Below are 23,097 nucleotides of genomic sequence, written 5' to 3'. Positions count from 1 at the left end.
TTGCGAGACTTTTTCTACCCTAAATGCTTTGAAATTAAAATTCTAGTAATTCACCAGTTCATTTTATCCTTTATACAGTGATTTTTAGAACCAAATGAATTTTCTAACAAAGATTAAATTTCATTTGAAACTGGTTGCATTTACTCTTGCTGGTAACGATATATATTGATTCCGAAAATGAAAGTTGAACCAGTTGAAGGGCACCTGTTCCTATTTTTAGAACTTGAAAACATGGCTGGTCATACTGCTGGTGATCCATTGGAATGTTACAGTGTAAGAGATATTTTATTATGAATTTATATTGACGATGCTGAAGTTGAATAAGTTGATAATAGCTTGCTCAATTCACGCTTAGTGAGACACTTTTTAAAGTTCTCTTGACACCAACAATCACTCTGACAACAGAAATTTTTTTTAAAATTTGATTTTGAATGATTGAAATCCCTATGGCTATGATTCAAGTTAAAAATCCTATAAATTATACCTAGATAAGTACAATACGATTTTTTTGGCATTTAGTAGTATGTAAAAATTGGTTGGGAAAGATTTTGATTCATCTTATTTTTCTATACTCTTTAAAGTGTCTGACATGTACAAAATTGAACTATTCCATATTTCCAACATGCAAAAATTATAACTTCTTTGATGAATAAACTGAAATTATTTCTGATATTTTTACAGCAGTGTCTTTATCACTTAAATCACATGTATTATTATAATAAGAATAAGAATAAGAATATTTTATTTCCAATTAAAGGGCCCTATAAAGAGCTTTCATGACATTACATACAAGTACATAAGATTAGACATAAATTAGAGACATATAAGAAAACAACATTGTTTAATACTATTAAAAATGCTATAAAAGGCCAGGACAGAACCAGATAATACAATTTACATAAAATATTACATTTAAAATTAGATACCACTCAAAATATGTATATTTGTGGCTAATTTGCATTTATTATATTTGAACTTTTCCTTATCTCTAGATTTTTAGATAAATACTTCCACTTGTATATTTGTCCATCTGATGAGGCCAAAATAAATAAATAGTGTGTTTCCGGTTTCCCGACCCTACCTCCGTTTCTGACGCCGACCCGAAACATTTTATTGACAAAAATTAAAAATTTTTTAAAAAATTCGGATTTTTTGGTCTGTCCGGATCCGACTATTCGTTTAGAAAACTACAGATCTTCAAAACGTTTGATAGCTATGACCAATATTGATAAGTCAAGCGTTTCAAAAACCAAGATTTTAAATAAACAAGCATGGCTTTTCGACAACCGTGCAGCGTATAAGCTGTCAAATATGCAAAAAGTGATCACATGGTTGCAAAATATAATGACATTAATTCCGGATAATTACGATATGATGAATCTTTTTAAAGAACACCATGATGGACCTATAGACGGAAGAAATTACGAAGTTATGCATTTTGCTCAACTTCTTTGCACAGGTACAAGACGAGATATTTTTTTAAATATTTGTATATATAGTGAATAGTGTATTCAGTATATATATATATATACATATATTAACAAAATCTCGTTTTGTACCAGTGCTTCTTTGGACCAAAAGTCAGAATCATTTCAGATTGGACAGACTGTATCTTATTCGGTCGGTAATAATTGACGGCAAATAATTTAAGAGTTAAAAATGAGATCAATATACTGCTAAAATCAATCCAGCTTTTGTTGTAAAAAATGCTCTTACGAATGTTGTAAAAAAATGTTCTCAGGACTCAACATAAACGGCTGTTAATGCTTTTGAGGATTTGACAGTTTGAGTTAATGACCACAAGGGGCAGACAATGTGTAACAAGAAATAGAAAGCTTTCCCTAGTAGGCAGACATGGTGTATGATTCATGTTCATTTACAAATGAATCTGTCCCAGCACCATGTCTACTTTTATTCCTTTAAATTTTCTCTTAGTCCCACAACAGTTTATACTAGAGAAGGAAAAAAATTCATGTCCTATTAATATCTACAATTTTTTTCCATATATTTTAATAATAAGACGAGATTCTCACTCCTCAAAACCTGAAATTTTAATATCAATTATCAGAACCCCACTCTTCAAGATTAAATTCTGTCAAACATCAAAACACATCTATATATTAAATAAAGAGGGTGCAAGAGTATTACCCCTCAAAAAACCATAAGTTGCTGCTTAGCATTGATTTGCAGTGTTTTTACAACTAAAAAAAAAGGGGGTAGGAATCTGTTCCCACATGTATACCCTGTGTGTCATTTACATTGTTAGGTTCAATTAGGCCAAACAATAATACCATCATGACCATGCCAGATTTTTCACTGCCATTTTTGCTTTAAGATTATTAATCGCCAAGAACATATTCCTATTACGACCCATGAAATTCATAAAATTTGCATAACAGTTTATTTTCATATTTCTTTAATACAGAGAACTAAAACAGAAAATTAAAAAACCTGTAGATTTAATTAAGTACTATTATAACTATCAAAGAAGCATGTTGGCACATCAAATGATTTCATTTTGAATCTTTTTGCTGCTGTCATCTATAGAAAAAAATAAAAAGTGTTCATAAAATAAAATGTTTTACCTACCTACCCTACCTAATTTTTTTGGGGTGAAATAGGAAACACACTATTTATTTATTTTGGCCTGAGTTAAGCCATTTTCAATTGATTTTTATAGTTCGTTCTTATGTTGTACTGTTATACCACTGTCCCAGGTTAGGGGGAGGGTTGGGATCCCGCTCAGACTACGCGAATGAATTTTATTTTTACAGGACATTCGGTCTGGTAAGCATCCTAGCTTTACCAGACCGAATGAAATTTTACCAGACCAATTTTTAGCTCACCTGGCCTAAAAGGCCATGTGAGCTTTTCTCATCACTTGGCGTCCGTCGTCGTCGTCGTCGTCGTCTGTCGTCGTTAACAATTTTTCAAACATCTTCTCCTCTGAAACTACTGAATGGATTTGAATGAAACTTAGCATGATTGTTCCTTAGATTATCCTGCACAAAGTGTGTGCTTCGATTTTTGATCCGTCAAAAAACATGGCCGCCGTTACTTAAAATAGAACATAGGGGTCAAATGCAGTTTTTGGCTTATATCTCAAAAACGAAAGCATTTAGAGCAAATTTGACAGGGGTAAAAATGTTCATTAGGTCAAGATCTATCAGCCCTGAAATTTTCAGATGAATCAAACAAACCATTGTTGGGTTGCTGCCACTTAATTGGTAATTTTAAGGAAATTTTGCAGTTTTTGGTCATTATCTTGAATATTATTATAGATAAAGATAAACTGTGAACAGCAAAAATGATCAGCAAAGTAAGATCTACAAATAAGTTAATATGACCAAAATTGTCAATTGACCCCTTAAGGGGTTATTGTCCTTTAATGACAATTTTTCACAATTTGTTCATCACATTTGCTAACTTTAAAAAATCTTCTCCTCTGAAACTACTGAATGGATTTGGATGAAACTTAGCATGATTGTTCCTTAGATTATCCTGCACAAAGTGTGTGCTTCGATTTTTGATCCGTCAAAAAACATGGCCGCCATTACTTAAAATAGAACATAGGGGTCAAATGCAGTTTTTGGCTTATATCTCAAAAACGAAAGCATTTAGAGCAAATCTGACATGGGGTAAAAATGTTCATTAGGTCAAGATCTATCAGCCCTGAAATTTTCAGATGAATCAAACAAACCATTGTTGGGTTGCTGCCACTTAATTGGTAATTTTAAGGAAATTTTGCAGTTTTTGGTCATTATCTTGAATATTATTATAGATAAAGATAAACTGTAAACAGCAAAAATGATCAGCAAAGTAAGATCTACAAATAAGTTAATATGACCAAAATTGTCAATTGACCCCTTAAGGGGTTATTGTCCTTTAATGACAATTTTTCACAATTTGTTCATCATATTTGCTAACTTTAAACAATCTTCTCCTCTAAAACTACTAAACCAAATTCAACCAAACTTCAACTGAATGATCAGTAGGGTGTATAAAATAAAGTTTGTGCTTTATTTTTTATTTCGTCAAAAAACATGGCCGTCATGGCTAAAAATAGAACACAGGGTAAAATGCAGTTTTTGGCTTATATCTCAAAAACTCCAGCATTTAGAGCAAATAAGACAAGAAGTTAAAGTATTTATTAGGTCAAGGTCTACCTGTCCTGAAATTTTCAGCCGAATTGGGTAACTGGTTTTTCAGGTATAATGCCCCTGAATTGATGATTTTAAAGAAATTTTGCAGTTTTTGGTTATTATTTTGAATATTATTATAGATACAGATAAACTGTTAATAGCAAAAATGTTAAGCAAAGTAAGATCTACAAATAAGTCAATTTGACCAAAATTGTCAATTGACCCCTTAAGGAGTTATTGCCCTTTAAAGACTTTTTCACAATTTGTTCATCATGTTGACTTACTTTAAAAAATCTTCTCCTTTGAAACTGCTGTATCAATTTCAGCCAAACTTAGGCTAAATGAGTTTCAGAGTATCTAGTATAAATTTTATATTTCATTTCCTTGTATGTCAGAAACATAGCTCCTATGGCTAAAATAGAACATAGGAGAAAATGTTTTTTTTTTTTGCTTTTGAAGAAAATAGGACGATTCAAAGAACATTTAAATAAATTGAAAAGCCAAAATAATCATTGATGAGAGATTTAACCAAAAAAATTAAGGTGAGCGATTCAGGCTCTTGAGAGCCTCTTGTTTTTTACATCTAATTGTATATTATCCGACAAAAAACAACAAACATATGACTTTTTTGTGCCCTACTCCTCCCCAAAATGCACAAATTAAAACAAAATGATGTAACAAGAGGGGATATTGTTATGAAAGTTGTGCACAATTGCTTGAATGCATTTCAGTGAAGAGTAATGTCCCATTTTATTAGGTTTTGACAATGTTTGTGAACTAAACATAATTTAGAGTTTCTGTATAAAATATTATTTCCTGTTTCTTCTTTCTTTTTCATATATCTTTTGGTTTTCAATTCTTGTGGTTATATTTCATAGCTAAATTTTGTGATCTGCTTGGATTTTTATTCATTTATTGTATTCAAATCGGCAAACCCGGAATTATCCTTATCCATTTCCAGAATCTGATCCGGTTTTATTTACATTTCCGGTTGTGCCAATGATGGCATCCATTGTTGTTTTTGACAGTCAGATATGTTTTTACCCGGATTTACACATTACTGGTTGTCGATGTTCGGCATAAAGCTAGCGGTTGAACAAAATAAACATCGCTGTGATGAATAATAAAGATGAAAATGAATTTGAGATCGTTTGGCAATTTTGCTAGAATGTTCCATGAAAAAAAACACCGGACATTCGGACCGGAATTCAACAAAATTTTACCAGACCGATCCATTATTCACCGGATTTGTCCGACGGTCCGACGTATTTCGTGTAGTCTGCCCGCTAACATGTTTAACCCCGCCACATTATTTATGTGTGTGCCTGTCCCAAGTCAGGAGCCTGTTATTCAGTGGTTGTCATTTGTTTATGTGTTACATATTTGTTTTTCGTTCTTTTTTTACATAAATAAGGCCGTTAGTTTTCTCGTTTGAATTGTTTTACATTGTCTTATCAGGGCCTTTTATACATGTAGCTGACTATGTGGTATGGGCCTTGCTCATTGTTGAAGGCCGTACGGTGACCTATAGTTGTTAATGTCTGTGTCATTTTGGTCTTTTGTGGATAGTTGTCTCATTGGCAATAATACCACATCTTCTTTTTTATATTTCCTAAACATTTATACACATTTAAATTTTCTTGTGTAAAAACTTTGAAAAATTGTCTAAAGATTGAAAATTATTACAATTTAGAGAAATTTCAGTAAAAAACTCATTTCTGTTATCAATATATAGTGGACATTCAGTTACAAAGTGTCTCATCTTCAACTTTATTTAATGTACAGTATAAACATTTTCTCAGTGTCCTATTCACATAAAGTTTGGCATATCTATCAGTCTTAATCCTTAATGGATGAGCACTTATTCTAATTTTACAGATTGATTGTCTTAATCTAAAATCTTTTAGATCCAAATATTTTTTAAAACAAAATAGAGTTTTAAAGGAAAAATACCGTAGGTACTAAGTTTACCTTGATCTGATTGTAAAACTTAATTTCTATTTTCCTTCCAGAAATGGAGAAAGTTTTTATATAGCTTATCTTTAATAAATTTCGTGAAAGAGTAGATACTGGTTTTTAAATTACATGTTTGTATGGCCAGCTTTTTTAAAATACAGTCTATACATGAAAACCATGTATTCACTTTATTATTGTGAAGTTCTTTACTACATAAATATGCATCATATAATAACATGTTCTTAGAATTATCGAGTCGATGATGATATTTCAACATTGCTAATATAATATAAAAATATAGTGGGTATCTCCCTAGTTCAGAAGTCACAGCAAGATTACTGGATTTCTTATTTACACCTAGAACATATTTCATAAATTTGATATGTGATTTTTCAGATGTATCATTTGAAAACACCTTTTCTAAAATATATTGATTATTTTTCTTACATGCAGCTGAGTTTACAGAAAACATACCCCAGACTTCACATCCATAGGTTAAAATTGGTTTTACAGTATGGTCATATAAATAAAGTAAATGAAACACTATGTTTTGACGATGACATACATTGTTGTAATTTAAAACATGCTTTCATAGACTTTTTGTACAGTTCATCTTTACATTGAAAAAATTTTCCACTGGGTATAAAAGTGATTCCCAAAATCTTTAATTATATGTACAACCAATAGCTTTTTCACCTAGGTAAAAAGGGAGATTAAAATGTCTCCCTGTTTTATTAAAAATCATAACTTTTGTCTTGTTCTCATTTACGTTCAGACACCATTTAGAACAGTAATTGTTAAGCATGGTTAACCTCTCTTGCAATCCCTCTGGTGAATCTGAGAGAATAACAATGTCATCAGCATACATTAAACAATCAACCCTTTGGTTATTAACATTGACATGGTTAGCACAAGAAGACATCAGGGAGATCATTAATAAAAAGTTTGAATAAATTCAGGCTTAAAACATCCCCTTGTCTCACTCCAATAAATGATCTAAATAAAGGAGTTGATTGGTTGTCAATTCTGACACATAGCTTACTTTTATTATACATATCTTTAACTTTAGCATAAAACTGTCCTGCTATGTTGTGTATACATCTTGTGTTATCATTGTTGTCTTTAAACCTAATTTCAATGTATGTTTTGTACATGTATGAGTAATTTTAAGTATGGATTCACATGGTAAATGCATCTTGGCTAGCCAAGCAGTACAATCCTGTTCCTGTCTCTACTCTGATGGCAGATTGAGACTGATTTTTGTTAATACAGACATTTTAATAATTTAGTGACAGATAGAAACCACACCCACTTTTGGAGTTTCCTAAATCTTACTTAACCAATGAGAGCACTCATTCTCAAGTTAGGGTGACTAAAGCATATGTTAAAGTCAATTATAAAAAAGGTTAAAGAATAACACTAAAACCTTTCATACTTTGAAGCTGAATATACCTGTTAATCAAAACTGCAATTCATTTCTACTCACAAACTTGATTAAAAAAATACATAGCTCTTACTTTTAATTTAGTGTCATAATGTTTGACAAAATATTTACATGATCACTCCACAAGATACCAACTGACAACAACAAGTAAGACTCATGCCGCATAGTCAGCTGCATGTAGCTTGTCTATATGTCATGTATGTAAGCTATTCACACTTTGCATAGACTCAGTAGTGAAAAAGGCTGATTCTAAAAATAAATGGCTCTCACATGCAGATATTGAATATATTTTCTATACCGTGTTACAAGTGAATTTGATTTTCTAGAATTTTATAACTAATTGGGTTAGCTTTCAAAAAGTAATTCCAATCCTGTATCATCCAATCATAAGCCATACAAGATTCTATTCTGACAACAAATAATTGTGCTCTTGTTACTATCTCAGTCTTTAGTTTTCTGTGTTGTTTCTTGTGTACATACTATTATTTGTCTGTTTGTCTTTTTCATTTTAAGCCATGGCGTTGTCAGATTATTTTCGATTTTTTTGTTTGACTGGTATTTTTCGCCGCTCTTCTATAATTAAGGTTTTCAAGGTAACTTGAAGTACACATGTTCTTATATATAAGACTTGAAGAGTTATGCACAGCAAATTGAAAAAAAAACATGGTTAAAAAAGGTATATATTCAGTTGCATCAGAAACAATTTACTTTCATAGCTATTAAGTTTTATAGTCAAGAAATTCTCTATCTTTGCTTTTACAGTTTATGTCACTATATGATCAAAATAATGGCATATATAGATATAGGAAGATATGCTATGTCAATTTTAATAAAGACTTTTAAAAGAAAAATTAAAAAGTAGCCTTCTTTAAGAAAATGACATGAATGGTTATCAAGGAAATGTCTTTGCAATTGATTTAATAATTGTATTGGCCTTGTAAAGTAGTACATGCACATGTATTACTGAATTTACAGTAATTATATATATAAAGCCTGCAAAATTTTAGTGAAAATATAGAAATTGTTTGAAATTAAAATCATTAAAGTGAATCAGTTGCTTTTATAATTTTTGTTGAAAATACATTCCATTAGGATATCATGTACTTGCATACCAAGGATTGTCTTCTTAAGTTCTGCTTAGTGCTTTTATTCCTTAAGAAAAAGTGTCAATTAGTCTCTATTATTAGCTATTCACACTTTGAATAAACTCAGTATTTAGAGCAGACATGTGATGTACACAATACATGTATGTAGGTGACTATCATCACACACCTACATGTATGTTGACCAATTTGATGTCTAGCTTTTGTATCCTTGAGTTTTTGTATCAATTACATAAAACCAATTTTCTCCCTTTATCCATATATTTTAAAATAAAATGATTGGGTCAAGATAATATTTGTTTTAATTTGTTGGATAGAAAATATGGGTTTTAGTCATTGTAAGACAGAATATTATGTATTACTGTGATGATAAAAGTGCATTTGACTCAAGACAATAAATGTTATTACATGTACTTACATAACCCATGTGAAGCATGGCCATTTCTTTACATAAAATGAAAAAGAAAATAATTTTTAGGAAATGTTTGTTATTAAACTGCTTTCAAACTATGGCGATTGATGCTTTTGATTTTGTTTCATCGCTATCCTGGTCCTGATCTAGCCATTTTTGTCGAGCCTTCAACTTTAGTCGAAAAAGGGAGACATAGCGATCCTACATTCTGTCCTGGGCGGTGTCCACAAATATTCACTCTGTGGTTAAAGTTTTTTAAATTTTAAGAACTTTCTTAAGCTATCCTGGATTTCTACCAAACTTGGACAGAAACTTGCTTATGATTAATATATAGTATCCAGAGGTAAATTTTTGTAAAAAAAAAATCCTTTTTTTTCATATTTTATTTATAAATGGACTTAGTTTTTCTGGTGGGAAACATTAAATTCACTCTGTGGTTAAAGTTTTAAAATTTAAATAACTTTCTTAAACTATCCTGGATTTGTACCAAACTTGGACAGAAGCTTGTTTAAGATCATAAGATAGTATCCAGAAGTAAATTTTGTAAAAAAAAAATATTCATTTTTTCTGTATTTTACTTATGAATGGACTTAGTTTTTATACGACCGCAAACATTGAAAATTCTTTGGTTATATATTGGTATCATGTTGGCGTCGGCGTCCGAGTCCGAATACTTTTGGTTTTCGCACTATAACTTTAGTTTAAGTAAATAGAAATGTATGAAATTTAAACACAAGGTTTATGACCATTAAAGGAAGGTTGGGATTGATTTTGGAAGTTTTGGTCCCAACAGTTTAGGAATTAGGGTCCAAAAAAGGCCAAAATAAGCATTTTCTAGGTTTTCGCACTATAACTTTAGTTTAAGTAAATAGAAATCAATGATATTTTGACACAAAGTTTTTGACCACAAGAGGAAGGTTGGGATTGATTTTGGTTGTTTTGGTTCCAACTGTTTAGGAATTAGGGGCCAAAAAAGGGCCCAAATAAGCATTATTCTTGGTTTTTACACAATAACTTTAGTATAAGTAAATAGAAATCATTGAAATTTAAACACAAGATTTATCAACACAAAAGGAAGGTTGGGATTGATTTTGGGAGTTGAGATCCCAACAGTTTAGGAATAAGGGGCCAAAAAGGGGCCCAAATAAGCATTTTTCTTGTTTTTCGCACCATAACTTTAGTATAAGTAAATAGAAATCTATGAAATTTAAACACAAGGTTTATGACCATAAAAGGAAGGTTAGGATTGATTTTGGGAGTTTTGGTCTCAACAGTTTAGGAATAAGGGCCCAAAGGGTCCAAAATTAAACTTTGTTTGATTTCATCAAAAATTGAATAATTGGGGTTCTTTGATATGCCAAATCTAACTGTGTAGAACAGGCTATTATTTGAACTTGGAATTATTTTTAATTATGGAATTTGCTTGATTTCTTGTTATTGAATTTTTTAATAAATTCCATGTTTATTCTGTACTGAAATGTTCTGTGCTGCGCACAACACTTTCTATTACAAAGAAAATAGTATATTTTCAATAGAATGTGCTGTGCCGCGCACAACACTATCTAACAAAAATAAATTGTATGGAAAGTGTAATTTACCGCTCAAAAGATTATAATACCAAATAAACATGACATTTATCAAAAAATTTTAAACACAAGAAATTATGCAAATTCCATAATTAAAAATAATTCCAAGTTCAAATAATAGCTTGTTGTATATAGATTCTTAATTTTTGGTCCTGTTTTCAAGTTGGTCTACATTAAAGTCCAAAGGGTCCAAAATTAAACTAAGTTTGATTTTAACAAAATTGAATTCTTGGGCTTCTTTGATATGCTGAATGAGCCTGAATCTAAACATGTACTTAGATTTTTTATCATGGGCGCAGTTTTCAAGTTGGTCCAAATCAGGATCCAAAATTATTATATTAAGTATTGTGCAATACATGTAGCAAGAAATTTTCAATTGCACAGTATTCAGGAATAGCAAGAAATCTTCAATTGCACAGTATTGTGCAATAGCAAGAAATTTTCAGTGCAATAGCAAGAAATCTTCAATTGCACAGTATTGTGCAATAGCAAGTATTTTCAATTGCACAGTATTGCGCAATAGCAAGAACTATCTAATTGCACAATATTGCGCAATAGCAAGAAATTTTCAATTGGAGTTATCTTTCTTTGTCCAGAATAGTAGTTGAATCAACATAAATCATTGTTTTACACAATATACAATGTATATTCACTTTTACTACCAACCGATAAATTAAAACAATCTTTACCATTCAGTGATAACAAGCACTTTTTTTTACATTTTAATATTTTATGATGTATTTAAATGAGTAGTTATTGTTGCAAACTCCATTAGAAATTTGAATTGAGATCAGTTTTGGAATAAGGGAAATGAGGATGTGAAAAAAAATTGGGGGTTCAATTTTTCTCATTTCAGATTTCATAAATAAAAAGAAAATTTCTTCAAATATTTTTTTGAGAGGATTAATGTTCAACAGCATAGTGAATTGCTCAAAGGCAAAAAAATTTAAGTTCATTAGACCACATTCATTCTGTGTCAGAAACCTATGCTGTGTCAACTATTTAATCACAATCCAAATTTAGAGCTGAATCCAGCTTGAATGTTGTGTCCATACTTGCCCAAACCATTCAGGGTTCAACCTCTGCGGTCGTATAAAGCTGCACCCTTCGGAGCATCTGGTTTCTACCAGGAAATAATACATTCACTCACTCTGTGGTTAAAGTTTGCAAATTTTAATAATTTTCTTATACTATCCTTGATTTGTACCAACTTGGACAGAAGCTTGTTTATGATCAAAAGCTAGTATGTCTAGTATCTGGAAGGAAATTTTGTTAAAATTTTGTACCTGTTTATCCATATTTTACTTAGAAATGAACTTAGTTTTTCTTCCAGTTAACATTACATACAGTCTGCAGTTAAAGTTTTTAAAACATTTATAAATTTTATAAACAGGGGATAAAAGCTTCTTACAACCAAAGAAAGTATCGAGAGGAATATTTTTATTGATTTTTTCCTCTTTTTTGTTGAGCCTGCAATTAACAGCAAAAGAAGGCGAGACACTGGATTCTGTAGAACCCTTACAAATTTTTAAAAGAGGGTATTCCAACACATGAAAGTCTTGTATATAAAGATGGGGTTCCAACCATATGTCCCCTTAAAAAGCATAAGTTGTCAAACAAAAATAGGTAAATTCCAGCCTCTGCTATCTATCCTTGGTCTCTATTTAACTGAAAACAAAGATTTTACAAGAAAGAAATAAAAAGAATTCCCTTAAATGGATAAATATTAGTATTAGTTGTATTCCTTGCCTTTTGAGGAAAAGATACCTTCAAAATTCCATTCAACAGATTGTTTGAAAGAAGGTATAATTACCATTAAAAGTAGACATCAGCCATTTTGATTCTGTTATATGATTTTAGATTCCATTGGTATTGAATAAAGATCCAGAACAAGATGAGTTAGGTAATCCTATAATGGGAGCTGATGGCAAACCTAAATATAAATGTGGATTTAGAATTGGTGGAGGAATAGACCAAGATAATTCAAAGAGCCCTCAAGGATACCCTGATAAGGTAACTTAAACATGATAAAAGATTTATTTGAATGTTAGGCTGCAATTTCTTTTATGTGTTTATTTTTAGTTGTAAAGTGACTTTACATACGATCAGAAGCAATTATAATACAGCTACTCTTTTGAGTTATTTCCCTTGATCTGTGGTTTTAGAAAGTGTTTGAATAAATACTTTAAAAGGCATTTTATTTTCACTGTGAATTTCCGCAAATCTGAGATACATGTCCTATTAGGCATTCCAGTGTTTTGTACATTTCTTTAAACTAAACTGTGCTAAAAAAAAATTAATTGTTTATATCTATTGACGTGAGCCCCCTTTTGTTTTTTATAAATTTTAGATTTTATGTTTTAGAGTTCTGGGGTTTTATACATTAAAAAAAAGGTAGATTTTCCTGTTTTCGTACAATAACTCAAGAATTCTTTAACATGCAAGAAATTGTGGTAAATTGTTTATATCTATTGAAATGAGCTCCCTTTCAAGCTTTTACGTTTCTGAGTTGCAGGGTTTTATCCATAAAAAAGGGGGATTTTCCAGTTTTCAGACAAATACTCAAAAATGCTTTCTGCAGTTCTTATGAAAGTGTGGTGAATGATTTATATCTATTGATGTAAGCTCCCTTTTAATTTTTAGCTCACCTGGCCCAAAGGGCCTTTTCCCATCACTTTGCGTCCGTCGTCGTTAACTTTTACAAAAATCTTCTCCTCTGAAACAACTGGGCCAAATTAATCCAAACTTGGCCACAATCATCTTTGGGGTATTTAGTTTTAAAAATATTACTGGTGACTGGGCCATGGAACCAAGATGGCTGCCACTGCTAAAAATAGAACATAGGGGTAAAATGTAGTTTTTGGCTCATAACTCAAAACCAAAGCATTTAGAGCAAATCTGACATGGGGGTAAAATTGTTTATCAGGTCAAGATCTATGTGCCCTGAAATTTTCAGATGAATCTGACAACCCATCGTAGGGTTGCTGCCCCTGAATTGGTAATTTTAAGGAAATTTTGCTGTTTTTGGTTATCTTGAATATTATTATAGATAGAGATAAACTGTAAACACCAGTAATGTTCAGCAAAGTAAAATTTACAAATAAGTCAACATGACGGAAATGGTCAATTGACCCCTAAGGAGTTATTGTCTTCTATAGTCAATTTTTAACAATTTTCATAAAATTTGTAAATTTTAACTAACATTTTCCACTGAAACTACTGGTCCAAGTTCATTATAGATAGAGATAATTGTAAGCAGCAAGAATGTTCAGTAAAGAAAGATGTACAAACACATCACCATCATCAAAACACAATTTTGTCATGAATCCATCTGCTTCCTTTGTTTAATATTCACATAGACCAAGGTGAGCGACACATGCTCTTTAGAGCCTCCAGTTATAAATTTCTAATATGACTTTAATTATTAATTGAACTTTATTTGTTTATAATCTGTCAACAGATTTACTAAGTATTGCGCAACAGCACAGTGTATTGCACAACAGCAAGAAATCTTTAATTAAACAAAATTTAATTCATATTACCAATTTCAAGTTCTTTGACTTCATTTATTCTGGAACCTATAATACGTTAAATATTTAATTACAATCCAAATTCAGACGTGTATTGTGTACATTTTTGCCCCAATTGTTCAGGGTTGGACCTCTGCGGGCGTATCGAGCTGCGCTTAGCAAGCAGTTTATTTCTCAGGAACTACAAATCAGAGCTCCATGAAATTTGGTATCAAGCTTTAAGTGATGCATTTTTATATTCATCCACACTGAAAACTTATTGACTCTTAAACATGGTGGCCATGTACAAATGGCCCGAGAACACATTTATTTGGTAGTGCATTAATTTTAGACAATAAATTCAAATTAAAAAAATAGCACCTGCTCTATCTCAAAAAGATTTTTACAGTGTAGTTTAATAATAGTGGGACAAATAATATCAAAATTATAGAAACTTCTACCAACTCTAACTCAAAGTACCGACAATTCTGTGTTAAGGGGGTCTATAATTCAGTTTGACAGCTTCAGACCTAATAAAATTGACCTTTTTTACCTGAACCAAATGACTTCTTAACATAAAGATTCAGCACCAAAATTTTTTTAACATGTAATTTCACTCCCATACTTAATATTTCATGCATTAAATATCAAGAAATAAATTGGGAAATTGTATCAAACAAAAGATGCAAGTTATACACTGTTCACACTAGGGACTATGTTCGTAGACAACGAAAAACAAAGGATGATTACTGTGTCCTTGGACCACATGTATTAAATTTTGTCATCACACTTTCCCAGGAACTCCAAAAGTTGTTAATTTCTGTGTCTCTTGTGGAGAGTTGTCTCATTGGAAATCATTATCATACCACATCTTTTTTAGCTCACCTGGCCCAAAGGGCCAAGTGAGCTTTACCCATCACTTGGCGTCCGTCGTCGTCGTCGTCCATCGTCGTTAACTTTTACAAAAATCTTCTCCTCTGAAACTACTGGGCCAAATTAAACTAGACTTAGCCACAATAATTATTGGGGTATCTAGTTTAAAAAATGTGTGGCGTGACCCGGCCAACCAACCAAGATAGCCGCCATGGCTAAAAATAGAACATAGGGGTAAAATGCAGTTTTTGGCTTATAACTCAAAAACCAAAGCATTTAGAGCAAATCTGACATGGGTAAAATTGTTTATCAGGTCAAGATCTATCTGCCCTGAAATTTTCAGATGAATCCGACAACCCGTTGTTGGGTTGCTGCCCCTGAATTGGTAATTTTAGGGAATTTTTGCTGTTTTTGGTTATTATCTTGAATATTATTATAGATAGAGATAAACTGTAAACAGCAATAATGTTCAACAAAGTAAGATTTACAAATAAGTCAACATGACCAAAATGGTCAGTTGACCCCTTTAGGAGTTATTGACCTTTATAGTCAATTGTTTACCATTTTTCGTAATGATTAGTAATCTTTTACAAAAATCTTCTCCTCTGAAACTACTGGGCCAAATTAATCCAAACTTGGCCACAATCATCTTTGGGGTATTTAGTTTAAAAAAATGTGTGGCGTGACCTGGCCAACCAACCAAGATGGCCACCATGGCTAAAAATAGAACATAGGGGTGAAATGCAGTTTTTGGCTTATAACTCAAAAACCAAAGCATTTCAAGCAAATCTGACATGGGGTAAAATTGTTCATCAGGTCAAGATCTATCTGCCGTGAAATTTTCAGATGAATCTGACAACCTGTTGTTGGGTTGCTGCCCCTGAATTGGTAATTTTAAGGAAATTTTGCTGTTTTTGGTTATTATCTTGAATATTATTATAGATAGAGATAAACTGTAAACAGCAATAATGTTCAGCAAAGTAAAATTTACAAATAAGTCAACATGACCGAAATGGTCAATTGACCCCTAAGGAGTTATTGTCCTTTATAGTCAATTTTTAACAATTTTCATAAAATTTGTAAATTTTTATTAACATTTTCCATTGAAACTACTGGGCCAAGTTCATTATAAATAGAGATAATTGTAAGCAGCAAGACTGTTTAGTAAAGTAAGATGTACAAACAAATCACCATCACCAAAACACAATTTTGTCATGAATCCATCTGCTTCCTTTGTTTGATATTCACATAAACCAAGGTGAGCGACACAGGCTCTAGTTATTTTTACTGAAATATGGAATCAAGCTTCATGTGGTTAGGCATTTTCAGATTGATTCCTCATCCACTTTCTATTTACAGAATACTTGAATTCTATTACACATAAAATGCATAATGGATAAAGAATGTATGAAATTTCAGTCAATTTTTGTCCAGAACAACATATCTAGGCACTTTGAAAATCTAAATCAGTTTTAATAAGAGCATGATATACCATGTTATGAGTTTCACATTGATTGTTCATCAACATCCTGTTTACCAAAAATATTTAATACCTTGGGTTTAACTTGTGAGTACATGTACCTGGTAATAGCTAACAATTCAAATTGTTTTAGAAAGAGTTGCCAGATCCCAATATTTGTTTTTATATGAAGACTACAAACATGAGTACCTTGGATTATTTAGATGAAGCATGTTGAGGGAAATATTAGTTTTTGGTTTAAAAGAGTGTGAAAAATGAAAAGAAAGATTATTTTTACTGTACTTTGACCGAAAGTTTTCTTTTAAACTATGTCTTAAGTTTCACATATGTACTTAAGTCTACCTTGTTTACATAAACTTTCAACTTTTTCATTCATTCGTTATCAATGGTGATTATTTGTGGTCTTGTGGTGAGCCATTTGCAAAGTGAGTGTAGGAGGTTATGTGTTTGATCCCTGACAAGGTCAAACCAAATACTTTTAAATTTGTATTTACTGTTTCAAGCACCTGGAATTGAGCAGTACAAACCAAGACAGAGTGTCCAAGTAGGACACTGTGTTGACCTATAGAATATTTCCTTATGAACTTAAGAGGTCCTGAAATATGCATGACTGCCTGACATTTCTAGCAAATTTTGGGTAGGTCAGACTACTATTGCCAACTGTCTGTCCAATGGTTAGAAAGATTTTGTCAATTTTTCTGTGTGATCCTCATATCTGACCAGTAAATTATATTTTGGTCAGTCAGATCTTTTTATTTGCCTGACTAAATATCAGACTCATCAGTGACGCTCATGTCAAAATAATTATAAAGCCAAACAAGTACAAAGTTGAAGAGCATTGAGGATCCAAAATTCCAAAAAGTTGTGCCAAATATGGCTAAGGTAATCTATGCCTGGGATAAGAAAATCCTTAGTTTTTTCGAAAATTTAAAGTTTTGTAAACAGTAAATTTATAAAAATGACTACATTATTGATATTCATGTCAACACCGAAGTGTTGACTACAGGGCTGATGATACCCTCAGGGACGAAACGTCCACCAGCAGTGGCATCGACCCAGTGGTGTAAATAGTTTATCAAAAGTACCAGGATAATAATTTAGTACGCCAGACGCGCGTTTCGTCTACATAAGACTCATCAGTGACGCTCGTGTCAAAATAATTATAAATCCAAACAAGTGCAAAGTTGAAGAGCATTGATGATCCAAAATTCCAAAAAGTTGTGCCAAATATGTCTAAGGTAATCTATGCCTGGAATAAGAAAATCCTTAGTTTTTCGAAACTCTGTTGTACAGTTAATTCATATTTCATCAATATTGTGGTGCTCTGCATATATGTGTAATATTTGCCACTGAATTTTTGGCAACCATTAATCATTCATAAATGAAAATTCATGGGGCCTAACATTCTTTATGGTCAATTATTTTTTAATGATTGTGAAGATTATCATGTGTTAATGATCAGCTAGAACAAAATATTGATTAATTAATAATATAAGACAACAATCCTGGTGTGTCATGTCAGCATTTTTGCTATTTTTAGAGTTCACCCTATGATGTGCTCTTGTCTAACCTGGTAGCCTTAGGCTCAATTTTGTGTTCGGTTCTGTGAAACATATAATTATATCCTGTTTGATGTACAAGTAAATAGTAGTGTTAAACCATATTAAAAGAATAAAGAATTTCAAGATATCAGACCAAAGTATAAAAACACTATCACTTGTAGATCTGGTGAAAGAAAGATTTGTTCTAAACTTTGATCGATATGCCATGATTGTAAAAAAAAACAGATTCTAATTTTGATATTAAACTGTTAATTATTTCAATCAGAGTTTTTGATCATAGTTTTTATTACTTCGATTAAATAAGGTATATTATACCTTTGCATGTTTAGAAATACCTGTTTATAAATAAACATTGAATTAACAAGGAATCTTTTGTTGCAGTGTAATGCTAGTACCTTCTTTCAGAGCCAAACCTCATATTCAAGAGGATATTAGTCATTGTAATCATACTGCCCCTTTTATGGTTTATAAATGGTCAATGCGTTTGTTGTTTTTTGTGCTTATATAAGTTTCTCAATTGCTGTAAGTAATTAGCCAACTATATTTAGCCTACATAAGATAGAAAGGTGTCACATGACTTTGACACCATTCTAATGGTTCTATGATGTTTAATGCCTTAATCTTTATATAAAAAAGAAGATGTGGTTTAATTTGATTGCCAATTAGACAACTCTCCACAAGAGATCAAAATGACACAGAAATTAACAACTATAGGTCACTGTATGGCCTTCAACAATGAGCAAATCCCATACCACATAGTTAGCTATAAACGGCCTCGAAATGACAATGTAAAACAATACAAACGAGAAAACTAACAACCTTATTAATATAATAATAATCGGGTTGTTTTGTGACTCTTTGAAACATTCCCCACTTTCTACTCTTTAGTTGGGTTGTTTGGGTTAGGCTTTTGCTCATATCTAAATGTGAATGTAAAGAACTCAACATGTTTGGAATTTTCAAAGAGACTTGTTTATTGGTTGTAGAGATTTTGAGGCTTATGGAAAGTGATGGATACTGTAATTTCAGAAATGATTGCAATGTTTTAATCAATGCAAAATTATGACAGAAGAAGTTTTGCTAAAAACAAAATTTACATTCATAATTTCAGTAGTGATTTCCCTTCACAAAATGTATGCAATTGTATTAATAAGGGCTGAATAGCAGTTTCCCTAACGTATGTACAACTTCTTAGATTGAACATCAATGTAAAAAAAAATGGGTTTCAGTTGACAAACCCATGTCCTATGATAAAGATACAAATTTTTTACCACATGTTATTCACAGCAAGGCCCACAGAGATGGCTCCCATCTGAATGATGTCTAGTTATATCTCAAATATTTACCAGAAATTTAATAGGGATAACAATAATAAATACATACATTCATTTCTAAATTTATTACTACAGTATAAAGTAGAGAGATGTCAGTAAGATTGCCTTACAGAACACATGGTTACCCAATGTAATTAAGTCATTTAATTTGTTTATGACACTGCTACAAAGTATTCAATATTTTCTGTGTTGTAGGGGGTAAGGAAAAAGAGTTTTAAGTACAAAATTTAGTTGAACCTACTTATTGTTTTAATGGTTGAAAAATAAGAAATGCTTTTGCTTTATTGTTTATTTTGCTTTCTGCTTAATTAAACACAACCAACATACTTTCACTTAAAGTACAATGTGCATAGATGCATATCATGAAGTACAGATAAGAGTTTCTATTTTGAAATTTATTTTCGCACTTTTAACCTTTTTTGTATGACATTGCAAAATTGTTTTTAATAAAGTTCATTTAAAATGTAATAAATCAGCAATCGATTACATAGTCATCCATTTGACTTTTCTCTCGAGATGAAATAGATTTTAGAATGTATTAAATGAGATTTACTTTACATACGTATGTAAATATTAGTGTGTACAGTTCTTATTTTCGTGGTCATACTTAAGTATAGGTACTTGGATGTATACGTCCCAATACCGATGAGAAACTTCAATTTTGCCAATTGTTGAGTTATATATATCTGATAAACAAAGTACAAAGCTAAAGTTTGAAATTTACAGCACCATAAGTTCTCAACATAACATATTATTATTTCTTTATCTTTATACTTAAGTTAAAATATTCCCCCTACTAAATCTTGACATTATGACGTCTCTCTTAAAATTACTTATATACAAGGTCTACATAGATATATTGTATTGAAAATGAAAGAGGTACATATGAATGATCAACTATAAATATAATTTATTTCGATATTCTATGATCGTATAAACACACCACTTCCTTATTTGGTTAGAGAATAATAAGAAATGTTGATATATTCTCTAAACAAATATTTAAAATGTAATTTCTATTGAAAATTGATTAGACATTGTACAATGGTATGTGCTATGGTCTCTTTGATTGCATCCTGCAACAAATATAATTAAGGCCTTGACGTCGAAAAGAATTTGTGTTTTGATGTCAAAAGACAGAAAACTTGTCAATCAATAGAGTTCTTAAAGTTTAATAGACAATACTTATGGTTTAGAATTTTTCTTCATTTTGTAAGTTTCAGTCCTTGTGGATTGTAATCGGTTTGAGATAATGAAGTTTCCCAATATTGAAATATTGTGAATGCAGGCTTCTATATATATGACCTTGTAACTAAAAGGGGGTAGACAAAAATATATTGTAAAGTTATGTCAGTCTCTCATCTTCTTGTGAATTTTGATTCCCTTTAGAGTATCTTCGACCTGTAGTCTTAGTTGCAGAATTATAAATGTGAATAAAACATGAAAGTTTAAAGAATGAATTATTTTTTCTATATTCAGGGTATATATGTTATTTTTATTATTAAAATATGGGAGAAACTTTCTATTTCAGGGTATCTATGTCACTTACATACATGACGAAGGACCTGCTGCAAGATGTGGATTAACAGTTCATGACAAAATTTTACAGGTACTTTAAAACATCAAAATATAGGGCCTTTTTCCATTCTAAATGGTTGCTCTCTTGAGCAACTGATGTAATAAAAAAATCCTGATTAAATCATGATCTTTACTGGTAAGTGTATATTGCAGGAATATCTGATGAATTAAGGTAGAGCATTCATAAAGCAGTTAGAGTGACCAATACCCCCATGTTCAACTTCTACAGAGTTGTCATAGTGATAGAGTTAACCAAAGGACACCAAATTTTGTTATTGTAATCTTAAGATTTTATTTATTGACCCTGTCTTTCAATCCAAAATGGCTTACCTTCCCTTTGATAACTTTTTTAGGAACATTTTAGAACTATTTCCATGCATAAAGCTTTTCTTTCAAAGATTTATTGGTTGTGTTTCCTATTACATTAAGTAAGGTCTCATTAGTTTGAAACTTGGTACATAGAAAAAAATGTAAAAAATAAGAAGATGTGGTAATGATTGCCAATCAGACAACTTGCAAGCAGAGAGTTAATGACATGTTATCAACTATAGTTCACCCTGCAAATGATTTTTATGCCCCACCTATGATAGTAGAGGGGCATTATGTTTTCTGGCCTGTGCGTCCGTTCGTTCGTCCGTCTGTGCGTGCGTCTGTGTATCCGATTGCTTCAGGTTAAAGTTTTTGGTCAAGGTAGTTTTTGATGAAGTTGAATTCCAATCAACTTCAAATTTAGTACACATGTTCCCCATGATATGATCTTTCTAATTTTAATGCCAAATTATAGTTTTGACCCCAATTTCATGGTCCACTGAACATAGAAAATGATAGTGCGAAATTCAGGTTAAAGTTTTTAGTCAAGGTAGTTTTTGATGAAGTTAAAGTTACATCAACTTGAAACTTAGTACACATGTTCCCTATGATATGATATTTCTAATTTTTATTCTAAATTAAAGTTTTTACCCAATTTCACCGTCCACTGAACATAGAAAATGATAGTGCGAGTGGGGCATCCGTGTACTATGGACACATTCTTCTTTCCTCATAATTTGAGTGAAAAGTACTTCATTTTCAATGGGATAGAAAAAAAGTACTGTAACTGTAAATGCATATAATATTAACTGAACCATTCAGCAAACTAGAAGTAATCGGCTTGTGAGCAGCAAGTTTGATTTAAATTACATGTATTTATATTTCAGGTAAATGGTCATGATATGACAGTAGTCACACATCGTAAGGCTGTGGAGTATATTCAGAGGAAACCAGTTTTAAATATGCTAGTTTATCGTAAAGGTGTGCCAAATTTACAGAAAAACCAACAGCAACCTCAGTTCCAGGCATATAATCAACAACCAGATTATCCGATGCAGTATCAGTAGTCTGGGTTAAAATAGGATCAAATTATTCGTTGTATTTTAATATTTTTAGATAATAATGTTTTCATAAGAGCCAGTATAGGACTTGCCTTCGTTGATTCATTTATATCAAACACATACAAAGATTCAAAATTTGTATGCATCACTTCATACTAAACATAAAAATTATGTGTTCAGCCACAAAAAAATCCACCAAATTCAAATAACATTTTATATTTTTCAACCCAAAAATCATTTTAGTTTAGTGGGTAACAATTTTCATGGATTTTCTAGGGAACAGATGAAGAAAGAATTTTAGTGTTCAATAAAGTATAAATTTCATATAGGCTTGTATGCAAACATTGGCAAGATAGAAAAAAACAAATATCCTTCTTCAAACCATTAAAATTGGTACCCACAAAAAATAAATTAATCTACAGTAGTAAAATTTGATATTTCATCAATGAATTTTGTTTTTTTAGATTATGGCTTCTGATAAATATTTGTAGCTTTTAAAACTAAAAGGTAAGACCTGTAGGCACATACATTGTATTACAAGTTTTAGATTGAATTTCAAATGGTTTACGAAACTTTCTTGTTCAGGCAATTCAAAGATTCTGCAAAAAAAAAATTTCCTAAATTATGAATTGAAAATAAATATTGTAACATGAAACAAATATTTGAATCTCAGTAAATTTTCAGATGCATATGTTTTCATTTGTACATTAGTTATTTTATGTTAAAAATACTAAAGAGGTGCTCCTTG

At 31.3% G+C, this 23,097-nt stretch overlaps 1 protein-coding gene across 1 annotated transcript; it reads left to right on the top strand.

Moving 5' to 3' along the window:
- The first annotated feature begins 188 nt into the window (after positions 1–188).
- Positions 189–22,416, top strand: LOC143073330 (tax1-binding protein 3 homolog). Its single transcript, XM_076248783.1, has 4 exons — positions 189–273; positions 12,504–12,656; positions 20,933–21,010; positions 22,176–22,416. The coding sequence occupies exons 1-4, from the start codon at positions 232–234 to the stop codon at positions 22,353–22,355; spliced, it is 453 nt and encodes a 150-aa protein (XP_076104898.1). The 5' UTR covers positions 189–231; the 3' UTR covers positions 22,356–22,416.
- Positions 22,417–23,097: the final 681 nt, after the last annotated feature.

This window comes from Mytilus galloprovincialis, chromosome 1 (genome assembly GCF_965363235.1).
Source record: "Mytilus galloprovincialis chromosome 1, xbMytGall1.hap1.1, whole genome shotgun sequence".
Lineage (NCBI taxonomy): Eukaryota > Metazoa > Mollusca > Bivalvia > Mytilida > Mytilidae > Mytilus > Mytilus galloprovincialis.
The sequence above is the reverse complement of the archived record's forward strand: the minus strand, read 5'-3'. Positions and strand labels throughout refer to the sequence as shown.

Excerpts from the sequence above, each read along its gene's own strand:
- LOC143073330 (XM_076248783.1), top strand. The coding sequence starts at position 232 with ATGGCTGGTCATACTGCTGGTGATCCATTGGAATGTTACAGT. Across the intron at positions 274-12,503 it reads ATCCATTGGAATGTTACAGT|ATTCCATTGGTATTGAATAA; the intron begins GTAAGAGATATT and ends ATATGATTTTAG. Across the intron at positions 12,657-20,932 it reads CTCAAGGATACCCTGATAAG|GGTATCTATGTCACTTACAT; the intron begins GTAACTTAAACA and ends TTTCTATTTCAG.